Here is a 16,352-nt window from a genome sequence, read left to right as displayed (position 1 = left end):
ATATTTAAAAGCACTAAAAAAATATATAATCCATAAATACATAAAAACACAAAATAATAAAGATTTAGTTTGAAAAGCAAATTTATCAGTTGAGTATTTTTATGAAATAGTTCATAAAAACAAATTTATTTCAATAGCTTATTCCCTATATGGGACATTCGCTAAAAACTAGAAAAAAGTGTTTTCCCCAGGCGGGTCTTGAACCGGGTATTTTCAACTTATGAACCTCTTACCTTTCCTCTGAACTATCTGTACTTATTGATATTACTAGTTTTCAAGCAGTTAAAGAGATGCTGCCAGCTGCAATGGTACCCAATTAATTACTTAAAATATTTTTTAAACAGACTAAATCAGCCAAGAATTAACCCTAAAGGGTTAAATACATGTTTTTGTACACTACCCTCTATAACCCAAAAGAAGTTCTTAACACATCTGTGTTAAAAACATCTTTTTAAAACACTATAATTAGGGCTAATTAATGAATGTGGTTAGTAAAATGAACAAATTTTATTTATAAGTACCTACAAGCAAAATATGAACACACGTCTATAATAATAAGTTAAACGCATAGAAATTTTCGTGGGGGGTTGAGGGTAGGTATTAGGTGTGTGTATTTTATCTCTTTATTTTAGATAATGTCTACCTAATATTAATTTTTTTTAATACATCCAAATAAATTTAATTCAATAGTTTTTACTGAGGCATGTTATAATAAATATATGGGTACTGTATAAAGAAAGCTGTTAACTGCAGCAGATGGGTCTAGGGATTCTACCATAGAAAATATCAAGTACCGTACTGGTAACTTAATTGAAGTCAAAATAAGATGTTAAATACCGGTTTCTTTGATAGAAGTTTTGATCATACTTTATGTACCTTTGATTTGATAGTAGTTTGATAAATGCCCTACCTAATTTAGAGGCATTTATAAATAAAAATTACTTCACTAATTTATGAATATTAATGGGTGAAACTTGGTATGGTAACCAACTTTATCTGCTTGAGCTCAATTTTTATGTTACAATTTTTAATGTTATAAGCATGTTAAGAAAATCTCTTTGTTCTTGTTTCTGGGTTGGAAAAAGAAAGATAATAAAAATGACTCAACAGAGCGGTGGCAGTGGAAGCTTGGTGTTAATAAAAATTCAAGTGGGCCCTGTGGAATAAAATTATTTTCAGAGATCCTTAGGGCACAATCTTGGTACTGATTTATATCTTCCAAATGTGATGGCAGTCTTAAAAATACACTGATTCTACTTTTGCACTACTGACACCAAATTTTTTTGTTGTACTCAAGGTATGTTTTGTAATGCAATTTATAACTATTTTATCTATGAATACCTGATTTGATTGAATATGATGACCAATGCAAGAATTATAATAACAGGGATAAATAAAAATCAGAAAATAGTTAAAAACTCAATATATATTATAACCTTTTCAACCAGTGTTGTTACAATGAATATTGGATGTTTTACAATGTGAATTTAACTTGAAGAGTTTTTACATTTAATGCCGTCTTAAACTCATATAGCAATTTTTTTCTTGGAATTATTTTTAAAGTGAACAGGCGCTGCCACACGACCAACAGCGACAGCATAGTAGCAGATGGTGTGAATCTTTAATTTGAGACAAATCCAACACCTGCAAGTCCTTTGGGACTGGCCAGCAACAATATATCACTGTAGTAACAATATATCACTGTAGTGCAGATCTCGAAGAATGGCTGTTTGTGTCAGGTTGACTGAACACAGCAGTAATGAATACAGCTTAAGAATATTTATTTTCCTTTTGACAATAATGCATGCATTTGGAATCATCAGTTAAGTAAGGCAATAGTACATGCATAGTTTTTGACAATACAGTAGACTCCCTCTTATCCGGACACCTTTTAACCGGACTACATCCAGAGGAAAGACATCTCTTTAACCTGACAATTTTTATCAGCACATTACATTGGTTTAACCATACTACGGTAGATCGGCAGGAAAGTACTGAAACGACTGTTCTCGTGGGAAAGATTTGAGATAAGTAATCACGTGTCTAAATGCAATGCTCTCCTAAATTTAAGTTGAATATCACAATAAACGGTCCTTTAACGAGCTTTTGAGGACGTCGGTTTAACCGGAAAACCGTTATCCGGACTGGCATCGGTCCCGAGGAGTCCAAATAAGAGGGAGTCTACTGTAGTACATGCATTTGGAATAATCAGTTAAGAAAAGCAGAAAGATCACAAACAACAAATTCTACAAATTGAAATTCAATCAGCATGCTTTTACAAAAACACTCAAAACAGTTCTACAGTAAATAAATAAGTACATACATCTGATAATCGACGTAAATACATCTGAAAAAATACATCTGAAAAAATACATCTGAATAAATAACGTACCCTGCACATATGTGACAACACACAAGAAACGACTGGGGTGATCACCTGGTTCTGAGCTTTGATGACCTGGCGAAGGATTGTGAGTAATGCTAGTACACCTGTGGTAAGCTGATCTATGATTTCGCGTTGAGATTTAAGGTAATGAACCTGAAATCCGGTACAAGCAAAAGAACTAAAAAAATATGTAAAATTGGCAAAGTTTTAGTCTTTCATACACTAGCATAGGTCCGAATTTGCAATATTTCTGTTATACCTCCATTCGCTTAACTGGTATACGGTTAATAGAGGTTGCACTGTACCGAGTTCGTCAAAACTTTTATTAAGTTTACAGTTTTAGTGTATTAAATACAATATATCAACAAAAATGCTCATTTTTTCTGTTGATTAACCAACCATACTCCCTTTTTCAGCTTATGAGGTGCAGTCAATTTACCTCATTAAATAAAATGCATATTCCTTTAAACAATAGGGGAAAAAGTACAGGTAAACAATTCTGACAAAACAATCCTAAGAAAATTGGTTTTTTACTACGTTTCAGAACCGGTAAAACAAAAAAAATTTAAATTTAAAAGTAAGAACTCTAGGACATGATAAAATTAAAGGACAAAAGTTTGAATAATAAAGACAGATAATTAAATTCAAGGGCTATTCTTAGGACTTCTGGATACTCTTGAAATTCCAGGGTTTCCTGGAAGCTTGGGAACCCTGCAAGGATGATCCTGGCTCGTCTTCTTGTTCTAAAACAAAGTAAATACATTAGTAACAATTCATTTTAAAAACATTAACACAACTTTTATGGTTGGGAAAATTTTGAAGCTGATCCAACTAAACATCTTTAAAACAGAAACAAATCTAAAAAAATAAACATAAAATTAACATATTTGAAACAAAGGTTCCACCCAAAGCTCCAACCAAGTTTTTAAGTTTCAACCCAAAGATTCAAGCCCAGTTTTTTACATTCAAATATAAAAGTAAAAAATGGGAGTTAAAATAAATAAATTTGTTGGTAGCTTTATATGGAAAATTACCAGAATGAATTTCAGCGACTAGAACTCCCATTGAATCATAACTTGTTGCACTTGAACTTCTGATGACTCTAACTTGTTTTTAAATACAATACAATGATCATATTATTTCTTTTTTAGACGCTCAAAAAGTACTTCTCTGATGGCAAAATATATTCTCTTTTCAAAACAGTTGATGTAGAGTCATGTACAGGTGATTGTGGTTGTAAAGCCTGGAGCACAGTCATGAGCAGTTGTCTACTAGCTTATTCTATACGATCTGGGACGGTGGCGTCGTCCTGTAATCCAGATACTACGAGGTTGCGAATTATGGATATTTAGAGGTATACACTGTGGATGTGATACTCCCTGGTGTGGATTAACGTCCGCACTAGTGAGTACTACAATGATACACAGTGTTATCCTGATATTTAGACCAGTTCGTTAATTACAAGACAAAAATGTGGTTCAGATTCCACTATTAACTGTAGGTCCCTTAGCTGCCATTGGCTGTATGGACTATTAACAGTTGTGTCTAAGGAACATGTCAGTCTTAGTCCCTAACAAGGCTACAAGATCGCGCCACTCATGCATGCTACACTCGTCTCCATTCATACTTGGACATTTGTATGATGACCATTTCAGAATAAAATATTACACATTTAAAAAAACCTTGCAAACTAAACAAAATAAGTATGCTACTTAATAAGTAATTAATCTGTGATCGCAGAAGATGTCCAGGATTTAACGCAAACACGGGAGTCAAAGATCATATCCCAGCAAAAATTGGAAGATACGATTTCGTCATAATAGGAAGAGACGAAGATGATATTTCCATACTTGCGTAAGGTGTTCACTATTTCTTGCGGTTATACTCAGAAGATGTGTTTGTAAGATTCTCCTGTATTCTATTTCATTACCTGCTTTGGGATGTCATCACTCTTGCATCCTCTCCCGATTTTTAACTGTTGCATTCAAGTGTCTCCTCTTCTGACAGACCCTATAGGACACAAGATATTTATGTAATTCACCACCAAATAATATAGTTAACTCAGCTTTTCCCGAATTTTCCTGGAGACCAAAGAAAATCCCCAACTTCATTACTAGGAGTGTAAACGTAAACCTTTACTTCCTACTGACCTGTAAAACTATTTCAAACCGTTTTCAAATTTTACAGTGAATAAGGACAAAATACTTAATTTGATTCAAAATTCAATAAAAAATGTATTTATGCTTTACTGCTATTTATGTCTGTGGGTAATGATGAGGTTGGTTTAATATAAGTACACCAAATATTTTAAGAGACACCGTAACTTTTCTCCTTCCAACATAACTTAATCCAACAACTAAAATACAGTAGAACTTCTTTAATCCGAACTAATTGGGACCAGTGGTAGTTCGGACTATTGAATAGTTCGGATTACAGAACATATTGTTGTTTTTACATAACAATAGCTAAAACATGGCTAAAATTGATCAACATTATTTTGGGAAAAGTGAAAACATGTTTTATAAAGTAAAATACAGTGTTTATTTAATACAGTAGTAGGCCTAAACATGGTGAATAAACAGTACCGGTACTGTAAATTAAACACAGTTCCAATAAAGAACTGCTGTACTGTGTGTAGAGTACAGCAATGAGGGGTTCGGATTAGGGGGGTTCGGATTAAAGAGTTTCTACTGTATCAAGACAGTTAGGGCCTATCTCTGTTTCCCTGATTTTTAACTATTCACTTTAAAAATTCCCATCTTAAACAATAATAGATTTCAGTTTGTTTCATTTATTCTACAACCTAAGCCCCTAAGTTAAGGACAGTAAAACCTGTTCTTAATACAGTAAACCTTCAATAGTTCGACACTTCACTTGATAGTTCGACACAGGCTGAGCTATTTTGTCAAGTGATATTTAATGGTTACTCTATTGTGGTGTAAGCTGACTTGAACATTAATTTGCCATTTATTGTTGACTTGAGACTAATGAACAGTGAAATAGTTAAGCTTTTATAATATGCCTAAAACTTTACTTTCCTGTTTATTAAACTCCATTTACTCCCTATAGTTTTGACATTTCAATAGTTCGACAACCCTTACGTCCACAAAGTGTCAAACTATCAAAGTTCTACTGTGCAAATTAATAAAAAAATTCAAATCAGGAAAAATGAAGAAAAAATACCTGTGACTCATTGTTGGTTCTGGAAGACAAAGACAGGAGATCAGCAGAAACAGACTTCTTCTTATTAGCAGCTGCAACAACATCAAAGGACTTCTTCCTTTTGTTGGGCCTTTTAAAAGGCAGCAATTGCGACAACTGAGTCTTTAGTTTCTGATTAGGTGCAAATGTCTCGGAAGTACACATTACGGGCATATCTAATGAATTTTTCATTGAAACCTCAGCATGTTTGATTGCACTAACTACTTCATTGTTAAGTTTGTCCAAAACATTCACAGGCACACCATCATCTTCTACTAGGAGCATCAATTTTTCAATATTTTCTTTCAATTTTCTTCTCTGAATTTCTATGTGGCGTTTCTGAATTTCTTGTGTTGTAATGAAACTATTTTCTTCAATTGCTGACTCAGAGAAAAATAATTCATTGCTTTCACATTTTGTGTTCAGTTGTGCGACTACAACATCTCTTGAAAGATAAGAGTGAAGTTTATGCACATGCTTGCATAGAGGCTCTATGTCTTCACATGAGCATGTGTACAGGTGCGAGCATAGTCCGGGGCATTGCCTGCATATGAAAAAGCACAGGTCAAAAGTGCACTCAGTTTCATTGCGAAGAATTTGGTACACTTTTCCTGTGGCTTTCGCAGAAGTTACTTCCCACAGATTTGGGGAAACATTTTTTATACTATTGTCTAATAATTGAATTCCTCTTTTGTGTCGAAGATCAAAGCTGGGTCCCTGATGAATGTCAAATAGGTCGTTACGTTTTCGACTCCAAGAGTCATCTTCGGAAATTGTTATGAGCAATTGGATCAGCGTATCCAGTCTTCTATTTGGCTTTCTTTCCATATATGTGGTTTTTAGTCGATTGTGGAAGGATTCAATGTAGTTTGTAGTGTCAACTTCTCCATGATAAAAGTTACGATGGCATTTTGCCCACTTCTGTTTACGTGGTTCTGTCAAGTAATACTGCTTTAAGTATGACACAAAATCTGGAGCTTCATCCTTAAACTTACTTAAAAAGGCATCACTGTATTGTTCAAACTCTGAATAAGTCTTTGCTTCAATCATGAGTTTTAATGAAACAAACATTTCAGGGATGAGATCTCTTGGAGCTTTCTCTCTAAGCTGCTTCTTGAAGTTTCTGGTGAGGTGCCATAAACATAAAATGTGTCTAAGTTCTTCTTCAAACCCCTTCTCAATAGCATTAATTAGCTTAGGATCATCATCAGTGATCACACAGTTGATGTCCAATTGAGGGATTTTTGACTTCAAAGCTTTAAAAAACAGCTCCAGACATCGTTCATCACTTCTATTGGTAATGAAATGGCCTACAGGCCAGCCACGTTTCTTCTCATCGACGATTAAAAGGTTTAGAAGAGTAAACCCATATTGGTTTGTGCAATGGGTTTCGTCCAATAACAAAATTAATTTGCATCCTTCAACCATCAGTTGCCTTTGATCTTTAGTTTGAAGGCCAAACATAAAGATATTGTTGCTGTCCGGCAAGTTGTTTATTTCTTCGGGTCCGATTTGACAAGGCATTCCTAGTGGTTTATAAATCAACACCATATCAGGGTCTTCTTTGATAAGATGGTCTGTTAATAACATCACCGATCTAGCATCTTCTTTGTCAAACATTTTAGATATGCGTCTTCTGCGAGCACGCTCTTTAATAAGTTTTAGTGAAACAAAACAATCCTTATATTTATCAACATTCTCATCCAGGATGGAAGCCTTTTCCACAGCTTTATCTTTCAATTGTCTTTTAATTACTAAAGGGGAAACCCCAGCTGCTAGTTGTGCATCAATATAATTGTATGTTTCGGATGACAATGGTTGAAACTGTATTGAGGATGCATGTAGTGGGTGGCTATGAGTGGGATAGTAAATTACAATTACAGAACCGTTTTTATGGAAGGTTGCTTTCATTTTTGAAATACAAGTTTTATTAGTTTTGACTCGTCCGTTTGAAACTCTCCTGTCCGTTTTTTTGCTCGGTTCTCCAATTTTTTTATGGGCCTTATCAGATCCGTGTTGTTGACAATAATAGGATTTAACCACATCTCCTTTAGAACTTAGTTTGTCTCCACTTTTTTTAGAGAAATAAGAAAATGTACGGGCCTCTTCTTCTTCTTTCCAAGCAATGAAGTTTTTTTCATTTTCAAAACTTAATGTTTGACTGTCTAACACAGCAGCATTGTGTATACTTTTAAGGTGGTTAATTAGCAAAGTAATTGTTTTGAAATGTAGCCCGCACTCAGAGTAACTGCAGGTAAGTGAAGCCTTCTTTGAAGTGGTACCTTCTGTACCACGACAACTTTTAAAATGAGTTTTGAAACTCTCACTTCTTGTATATACATTTTGACAAATATCACATTTAAAACTTTGAGATTCAGCCAGAGCATTCTTTGAACAATATCTTTCATGTCTTTTAAGATTTTTTTTTAAAATACTTGTGAAGCAGTATTTGCAGGAGACCTTCTGATCCATTTTTACTAAAAAATCATCACTAAAGAGAAAAAAAATTGACAAAAAATTAAGAAAAAAATGCAGAATATATAAAAGGCCTACCCTTAAATTGTACATTATTTGATACTGATAATTAAATTTTGAACTCTGATTGTTTTTTTAAATATCGATATTTACATAAATAAATATATTATTCAACTGCAAAGTTCACTAACTTTGGCGAGTAGTTGCATAACTGCATGACAAAAGACATTTAAAAAAAAGCAAACTTAGCGTGACAAGTCTTTGTCTAAAAAATGCTGTATGGATCATAGCCTAATTTTGTTTTGAAAACTGGTCATGCCATACCGCGCAAAGTGATTTTCCAATGATTTTCAGCCAGATAGAGATCTCTCTTGGTAAATTGGTTTAAGATAATTTGATAGTGTAGACCTTTTTAAGTAGGTATTAATTATATGTTATGATTACCTTACTGATGTATAGTTGTGTTAGTTATTGTATCAAATTTGTCTTTCATAATATTTGTCGAGTTTCTATTATAAATATCGAACTAGGTCTATCAGACATCAGACTGATAAAGATATTAATGTTAAACATCAACAGGTTATACAGTAGAATCCCAGTTAACCAAATTTGTGTCAACCGAAATGGTTCGAAAACATAACACAGGGCTGTAAAATGTTTTAGTAACTTCAGTTGTTTAGTTTAAAGTATTTTCCAATTCACCGTAGCATTTGTTTTGTAGCTGAAATAAAATACTGAATTATTTGGACATTGTCTTAAATTAATTTCCCTACACATCATGGTAATACATTGGCTATTTTTAGCATGATGGGTTAACCAAAAAATTGGTCATTAGAAACTGCTCTCCCCCCTTTATTTCGGTTAACCAGGGTTCTACTGTATTGAAATTAAATTAGCCTAGATAATATAGATATTGAAGGTACGTCTCCGGGAACTGTATCCTATTTATGTATTGTTGACAGAGATAACAATATTATTGACCATGTAAGGTGGGCTTAAGTTCCCATGCAGTCCGCTAAGGCAACACTTGATTATACCTTTCACCCCCTCTTAATCCAAGTGACTTGTTGACAACTTAGATAGGCCTAATAATAAAAAATTATTGTTTTTAAATAGTTCAGTAGGATAAAACCCCTCGCTTCAACATTTTTGTTAACGGCTTGCTAAGAGATTTACAATCAAAATATCACAAAGGTTAAATTGTTCCAAAGATCTAGACATGTTGCATTATAACATCCCAAAACACCTTAGCTTATTTGATTACTTTGGAATAATGTAAAATAAGGGTACTTTGGTATTATCCGGAAGCCAATTATTTTACAGAACATTTCTACTGGAGACCAAAAATAACAACATAATTGGAAAGAACATACTTTAATTGACTTGCTGTTCAAATTTGACATTATTACGATTAGCGGCCATTGAGTTCTGCATCCTAGAAAGCAGCGATGTCGACAAAGATTGAGTTGAATGCGTCACCGCCGCTAGCTGCCACATGTATGAAAATGAGAATAAGAATGATATATTTCCTGAAAGAATCAATATATACAAGGAAAAGTCAATACTGTACATCAAAATGCTTAGCCTAAGCCTGCAATACACCAACACACCATGCAGAGAAGAAAAAAAAATATTAATCACCAAAGCTGCCATGCACATGTATGAGAATGAGAATGAGACTGATTTATTTCCTGGAAGCATCAATTGACAAGGAAAAGTCAATACATCAAAATACTAACCTAAGCCTGTAACACACCAACACACCATGCAGAGAAGAAAACAAAAATTATTAATCATTCAACTAGGCACACATTGACTAAAAAAACTTACTTACTTGGCCACGTGAAATTTCAAAAAACTCTTTGAAGGAGTAAATCGGATTAGCCAACACAAGAGATTCCATCACCTTTTTGTATTTCATTTCCAGCAGGTTCCGAGCTGTACAAGGAAGTTTGTTAAAAAACTTATATCTCTGTATACAATAGCTAGATTAGACCTTCCTTAATCTAACATGGGGTACATTCAAGACGTCCTTCCCCCTAGTATTGTGAGGGTGAATATCACTTCAAAGTTCAAGAGAGCCTGACTCCTGCTTAGTACAGTACCAGAAGAGATTGGAAAATATATAAACCGTACACTGTCATAACAGATTCAGGAATAAAGATAGATTTGCTGTGGTCTAGAAAATCTGCACCTGCCAAGATTCTGACTGCCTTCTTATGGAGCGACAAAACCCTTTCGACTCCCGAAGTGCCACCCCAAAGTCTTAAAACATAAAGAATTATACTCTGAAAACAGACAAGGTAGGCAGTTCTTAGCCATTTATTTATTTGACGGTAACAACCATTTACAATATGGTAGTATGCTATAATATGCTGTAAAAATTAACAAAACAATACGTATGAAAATTTTATGGCTAACATTGGTGTGGTGTGTATAACATCATGACATTCAGTGGGTACAGAGTTATTCAAGTTCCTGAGCAGGTGAATCACCCTGGAAAGTCTACTACATACAACTGTACTCCGCCAAGTAGGTATACAGCGCTCTGCAGCGGTTATGTTAAGTTGGGTTATCATTAATATGTTTGTAGGACTTTCCTCGTTTCGTTATGAACCGAACGATACCAGATGAGACACATCACTCAGGACACTTGACCCAGATACAGGCGGTGAGAGGTGATACACACACTCTCAACGACCTGACCTTAGGGGATTTGGCGGTCGAAAGTAAGACTCATCTGGTATCGTTCGAATCGTAACGAAATGATGAAAGTCCTACTAACATATTTATGATAACGATAACCTAACCTAACATGACCACCGCAGCAGCGCGCTATATAAGGGTGGTCTCCGGATAATATCAAAGTACCAAATTAAGTTTATATTTTACTTCTGGGCTAGGGTTACTAGACATTCCATAAAGTCAGAAAAGTCCAGTTTTTTCACGTTGCGTCTCATCTCCAAAAACTTTGTTGGGAATTAAAAATCTTCCATTTTTTAAGTAACTTATAGGCCTACTTAACATGGATTAGGCTATATAGGCTAAACAAAACTGGCTTAAGCTATGTAGGCCTACTTTAACTTAGTGTTTAAATTTAGATGCAATTGACATTACTTACCTACAGAAGTTTGGTTAAGTATTAAAGATTTTTCTGCATTTTTACCAAATGATAAATGGGATTTTAGTTTTAAGCCACCTTTAATTACAGTAGCTGCACTGCTGCACCTCCTTACTGTAATCGAGAAAAACTATGTAAGTCAATTAAGAAGCAGGATACACAGAGGATACGCACTCAGTAATCAGACGTTGATTAGGCGTCCGGTAGTGACGTCACTGGGTTATGGGGTTCCGGAACGCCATTACCACAACAATACGATGTACCTACCTACAGTCATCGGTGTTTGCGGTGTAGTAGATAGAGTGCTCGGCTGATATGCAAGAGGTCCCTGGTTTGAAACCCATTGGTATTTTTAACCTTTTGTCAAATATTTTGCTCTGCATACCATTTCTTCTCAACTGTAAATTTTTTGTTAGAATTTTTGGCATTTATAATAATTATAATTAGGCCTATTATAATATAATTATAATATAGCCTAATTATTATATTTTATGAACAGAATTTAACCTTCATTTGATTTGTTTATTATCAGCAAGTTTGGTTGGTTACGTTAAGTTATGACTGTAGGCATAACTGCCGGACGCATAATCCACGTCCGCGGTCCCGGTTGCGTATCCTCTGCGAAAAGGAACCTAATGTTATTCTTAAGCAAGTGAGCAAGTTATTCTTAAAACAAAACAATAAACATTTTTTTAGTTTATAGTGAATTTCTGTAATTTATGAGTTAACTGTAGGCCTAAGTTTATTCCCAGCATACAAATTAACGATAACAAAATTAAATTTAAGATGCTCATGATATTTAAAATCAATAACTTAGTTTCACGTACCGGTAGGCTATTACCACCTAGGCCTATGTTTTATAAGTAATAAAGTAATAATGTTATTAGTAATAAAGGGTAATAAAGGGGGCTAGATGCTAATATCGATTGAAACTATCGATTCGATTAGTAAACCTTCAAGCGATTTTTTCACCATCAGCAAGTTTGGTTGGTTAGGTTATGATAGTTTAATTTTTTAATAGACAAATTTAAAAATATCAATTATTAATCAATATTTCCAATTCGATAGTTTCAATCGATATTAGCATAGCCCAGTTAAGAAACTGTAACCGTAATAAATCTTGTAATAAGATCTTAAACCCTTAAAAATGTTGTTGGATTATTTTATCCTCAGTTGGCCTATGTGGTGATTCACAAAAGTAGGTATTTACCTTGCCTAGCCCCTAGCTGCATGCCATTAAGTTATTGTATTTTTAAAACAACTATGACAATCGTGTGATGTGTAAATAAGTTTTAATGGAAAATAAGATTAGGTAAGTTTACAGGTCTAAAAGCTTAAAAACAGGTTGATAAAAGGGCCTAAACGTACTTGATTTCTACCTCAACAAAATTAGCAAATAAGAGACCCTCTGTGTAATTTAATTAGACACTCAGGTGTAGTGTGTTGTAAGTTACGGGGGAGGCGAGATTTGTTTGAATGTCCTGTTTTTATTCTGAAACAACCTGGTCATCCTACTCTGGGCCTGACTTTTACAAACACAAATCAATGACTAGCCTATGCCTATATTAACTAAGCAAATCAGGTTGAGATTAGGTTTTTCTGGGTTTGGACTATCATCTGGCCCATAATACAAATTAAAAATAGCCATAAGCCTAATTATTAATACCTCAAAAGTTAATTAGATATAATTACTTACCTTTAACTTTAAACTGTATGTAGGTCTATAAATAAGTAGTAAACTTAAACCAACTTAGTTGAAGGAGGAGAGGGATGAGGAAAGCACATAAACATAAACAAACGGCAACGGCAGCCGACAGCCATACAATAACGAAAGTCGAAACGATACGATTACGATTTACGATAGTGATAGTACGAGTACGATATTCCACCTTCACCAGATCACTCAACTCAATCGATTACGTCAACAACTTTTTTTCTGACAGCTGACGTCATCGAATACTCTTTTGTACCTCCCTTGAGTAAATCCTGTAGATTTCTCATCCTTATGGAACAGCTGAAGACAATTTTATTGTTAGTTCATGTACGGTTTATGTAGAGGTCGTGTTTTGTTTACAATTTGTTTCCCGTTATTACAGCCATTTAAAACCTCGTTTAACCAAATAATACGATCTAATCATAAACAATAACTTGTCCCCTAGTTATATAACCAAACAGTAAAGCACAAATAAAGAAATTAACCCTAAAATAACGGAAACAAAGTTTCATCGACACTAGTGCCTTTGTGTCACTTACATGAACTAGACACGAAAAACGTGCTTCAAAATTTACAATGGGATGAGAAGTCTACTTGTTTTGGTTAGTCTATGGTGCAATGTTGTATTTTATTTCTCCTGGTCCCTACTAAATCGTACAAAAATTAATACTAAATAATTGTCAAACCGGAGAAGGAGTTCCTGATAAACAACTTTGTATCATTGTTTTGTGATTGGAATCCCCTTTCCCAGCCCTTTAGGAAAGTGGTGCAAGTCTAAATACTGTATAGCTCCAAGGTTGCACCCATCCTTTCCTTTCCCCCCACCCACTCGACTCACGGTGGCCCGCACTCATTTCGAGGTCATTGCCCAACCCCAAAATTATAACGAAATAAACACAGTAATTTGTTAATATATCTATATATCTAAATTCCGTAAGCCCAAAATTTTACAATGAAATTGTGAGCGAACGGGAGGACGTAGAAAGCTGGGAGAGGTCTCATTTTAAAGGTCTCAGCATGAAATTTTGGGGGAAAATATTCATTGCACCAAACTGTCGTTACGGAATAAAATAATTCACATTTAAATAACATGGGAATCTAGGTCATGTGCTTTGTTTACTTTAAAACATGTGGTTTAACTTTATTTAAAGCATATGATATGTAATATGCACTGTAATATGCATACTATTATAAATTTGAAATAGACTTTTCCCTAATTTTAAGGGTCTGGATTGTTTAATGGAGTACGATTTGTTGTGTTAGGTATGTCTGAACAAAGTGTAAAGTTAGAAGTGGTTACTGGAGTAGGCAAAGGGGACTTATTTTTCCATGCCGAAAATAAAACTAATATCTATAGATCCTGATATGCCGTTTAAGTTTACAAGTATTCAATTCCCATTGCGATTAGCTTTCAATATTACTTATTATTAAAGCAAAGGACGAGGCCGAACCCGAACAAAAGTTGGCATTTATTTGAAGAAAAAAATAGTGTTTACCCATGGTCAACTTTATGTTAACCAGGTAAGGCGGCCAGATGATGTCAAAATAGTACTAGAATCAAATAAAGACGAAGGAATCAATTAAAATGGATACCATACAACAAAAATGTTGTTTTCAGAGAGATTTTGTTATAAACTAAATACAAAATACAATATTTTTCTGTCATTGTAATTAGCATTTTACAATCTGGAGGAAGACGTTATCTCTATGTGTTTAATCTAAGTGAATTTGTCTATATTCAAAGAGATTTATATATATATTTAATTAATAGTCATGAAGATTATAATTGAAAATGATCATTAGTTGTATTAACTAGTGGCTTTTAGGGGCAATAGCCCCTATATATGTATAAATATTTTGTCTCATGGGTTGAACCTTGAACCATTGGGTTGATCTCCATTTGTCAACTCGATCGTTTAACATTTTTGTATACAATATGTATAATAATTATTACATGCCTGCATAATGCATTTTGTTATCTGCTCTGTTTAAAATAACAGTTCCAAAAGACTGTTCATCCGGTATTATAACAACTGTCTAATCATTAATACAACTAATGATCATTTTCATGCTGAGACCTTTAAAATGAGACCTCTCCCAGCTTTCTACGTCCTCCCGTTCGCTCACAATTTCATTGTAAAATTTTGGGCTTACGGAATTAGATATATAGATGATTAGACAGTTGTTATAATACCGGATGAACAGTCTTTTGGAACTGTTATTTTAAACAGAGCAGATAACAAAATGCATTATGCAGGCATGTAATAATTATTATACATATTGTATACAAAAATGTTAAACGATCGAGTTGACAAATGGAGATCAACCCAATGGTTCAAGGTTCAACCCATGAGACAAAATATTTATACATATATAGGGGCTATTGCCCCTAAAAGCCACTAGTTTCATTTGTATTTTATTTAGCCTGTAATCAGTCGTAAGGAAACGCATTAAACAGTGAACATATAAAAAAAAGTGAAATATAAACAGTGATAATAGAAAGATAAAATATATTTTTACCACACTATGATTTTTTAGCCGTTTTACACAGGGCCGGGGATAGTTTTACATGCGTTAATTGGTGGCTGAATGCTACGTTTTGCTGGCCATGCCAGCTGTCATCGTCATTTGGGGACCGAGCAAGTTTTTACATCCCTAGGGCCGCAAAATCAGCTGCCCGCTTACTTTGTAAAAACATACCCAATCGGTATCCATAACATTGCAATAGATAAGAATTTTTTTTGACGCCGCTGCCTAGCAACTATTTATTATTTTTGCTGATTCCTCAAATTATTTCTTCACATAACCTTCTTCATATAACCTTAAAGTTGTAGTTGTGTTGACTATCAGAGTGTGCATTTTTGTTGTGGCGAAAAGTGGTAATAGAGTAGGTATAGTGTGGTGAAAAATAGCGTTCGTACCACGGACCGAAATGGTTTTGCAATTCTCGATCATTTTAAGTTCTCGACTTCGTCTCGAACTTAAAAACTGTCTCGAGCCGGCAAAACCTCATTTTCGGCCCTAGGTACGAAATGTACTATTTCACTACGGTTACGATTATTAGGAATTCGTTAACAGATAACACATATTTTTCTTAATTTTTTATTGTAGGAAAAGGATAGGCCTAAATGCAAATAAATAATGAACTATTACAGCTGTTCGGTACGAGATCTCAGGGTCTCGTATAATGATGTCATTTTCACTTCCTGGGCTGGCTGAAGATTGTCAACATTGTACTGGTTCACATAAACAAACACCATGCATGACAAACATACACAGCGCTCCCTCTCTCCTTTCTTTGCGAGGGTATGCTCATGATGAGCAAAAGATTACTGCGCAACGTTATCTTGGGTCTCGTATCGCACATGGGTAATCATAGCGGACGAGACCTATAGATCTCGTAATGCATCATTGGAATAATTCAAGAAAATATGCAACGCAGTGAACGTGTTTTA

The 16,352-nt window shown here is 34.4% G+C and overlaps 1 protein-coding gene across 3 annotated transcripts; it reads right to left on the bottom strand.

The window, feature by feature from the left end:
• Nucleotides 1–1,408: 1,408 nt before the first annotated feature.
• Nucleotides 1,409–13,026, bottom strand: LOC128996980 (uncharacterized). 3 transcript variants are annotated; one of them, XR_008491075.1, is made up of 5 exons: nucleotides 12,880–13,026; nucleotides 11,184–11,297; nucleotides 9,897–10,000; nucleotides 4,317–4,396; nucleotides 1,409–3,129 (listed from the first exon to the last, which is right to left on the bottom strand). XR_008491075.1 is itself a non-coding variant. In XM_054422551.1 (3 exons), exons 1-2 carry the CDS (start codon nucleotides 8,057–8,059, stop codon nucleotides 4,358–4,360), a joined length of 2,529 nt encoding a protein of 842 aa, XP_054278526.1. In that variant the 5' UTR covers nucleotides 8,060–8,084; the 3' UTR covers nucleotides 1,409–3,129; nucleotides 4,317–4,357. The 3 variants fall into 3 exon arrangements, 1 of the variants encoding a protein (XP_054278526.1); XR_008491076.1 differs by lacking the exons at nucleotides 9,897–10,000; nucleotides 11,184–11,297 and having other exon boundaries at nucleotides 12,880–13,018; XM_054422551.1 differs by lacking the exons at nucleotides 9,897–10,000; nucleotides 11,184–11,297; nucleotides 12,880–13,026 and adding an exon at nucleotides 5,570–8,084.
• Between the last annotated feature and the right edge of the window lie 3,326 nt (nucleotides 13,027–16,352).

Source organism: Macrosteles quadrilineatus, unplaced genomic scaffold, assembly GCF_028750875.1.
Source record: "Macrosteles quadrilineatus isolate MER2022 unplaced genomic scaffold, UCM_ALF_1.0 Scaffold_6__1_contigs__length_79288215, whole genome shotgun sequence".
Classification (NCBI taxonomy): domain Eukaryota; kingdom Metazoa; phylum Arthropoda; class Insecta; order Hemiptera; family Cicadellidae; genus Macrosteles; species Macrosteles quadrilineatus.
The sequence above is the reverse complement of the archived record's forward strand: the minus strand, read 5'-3'. Positions and strand labels throughout refer to the sequence as shown.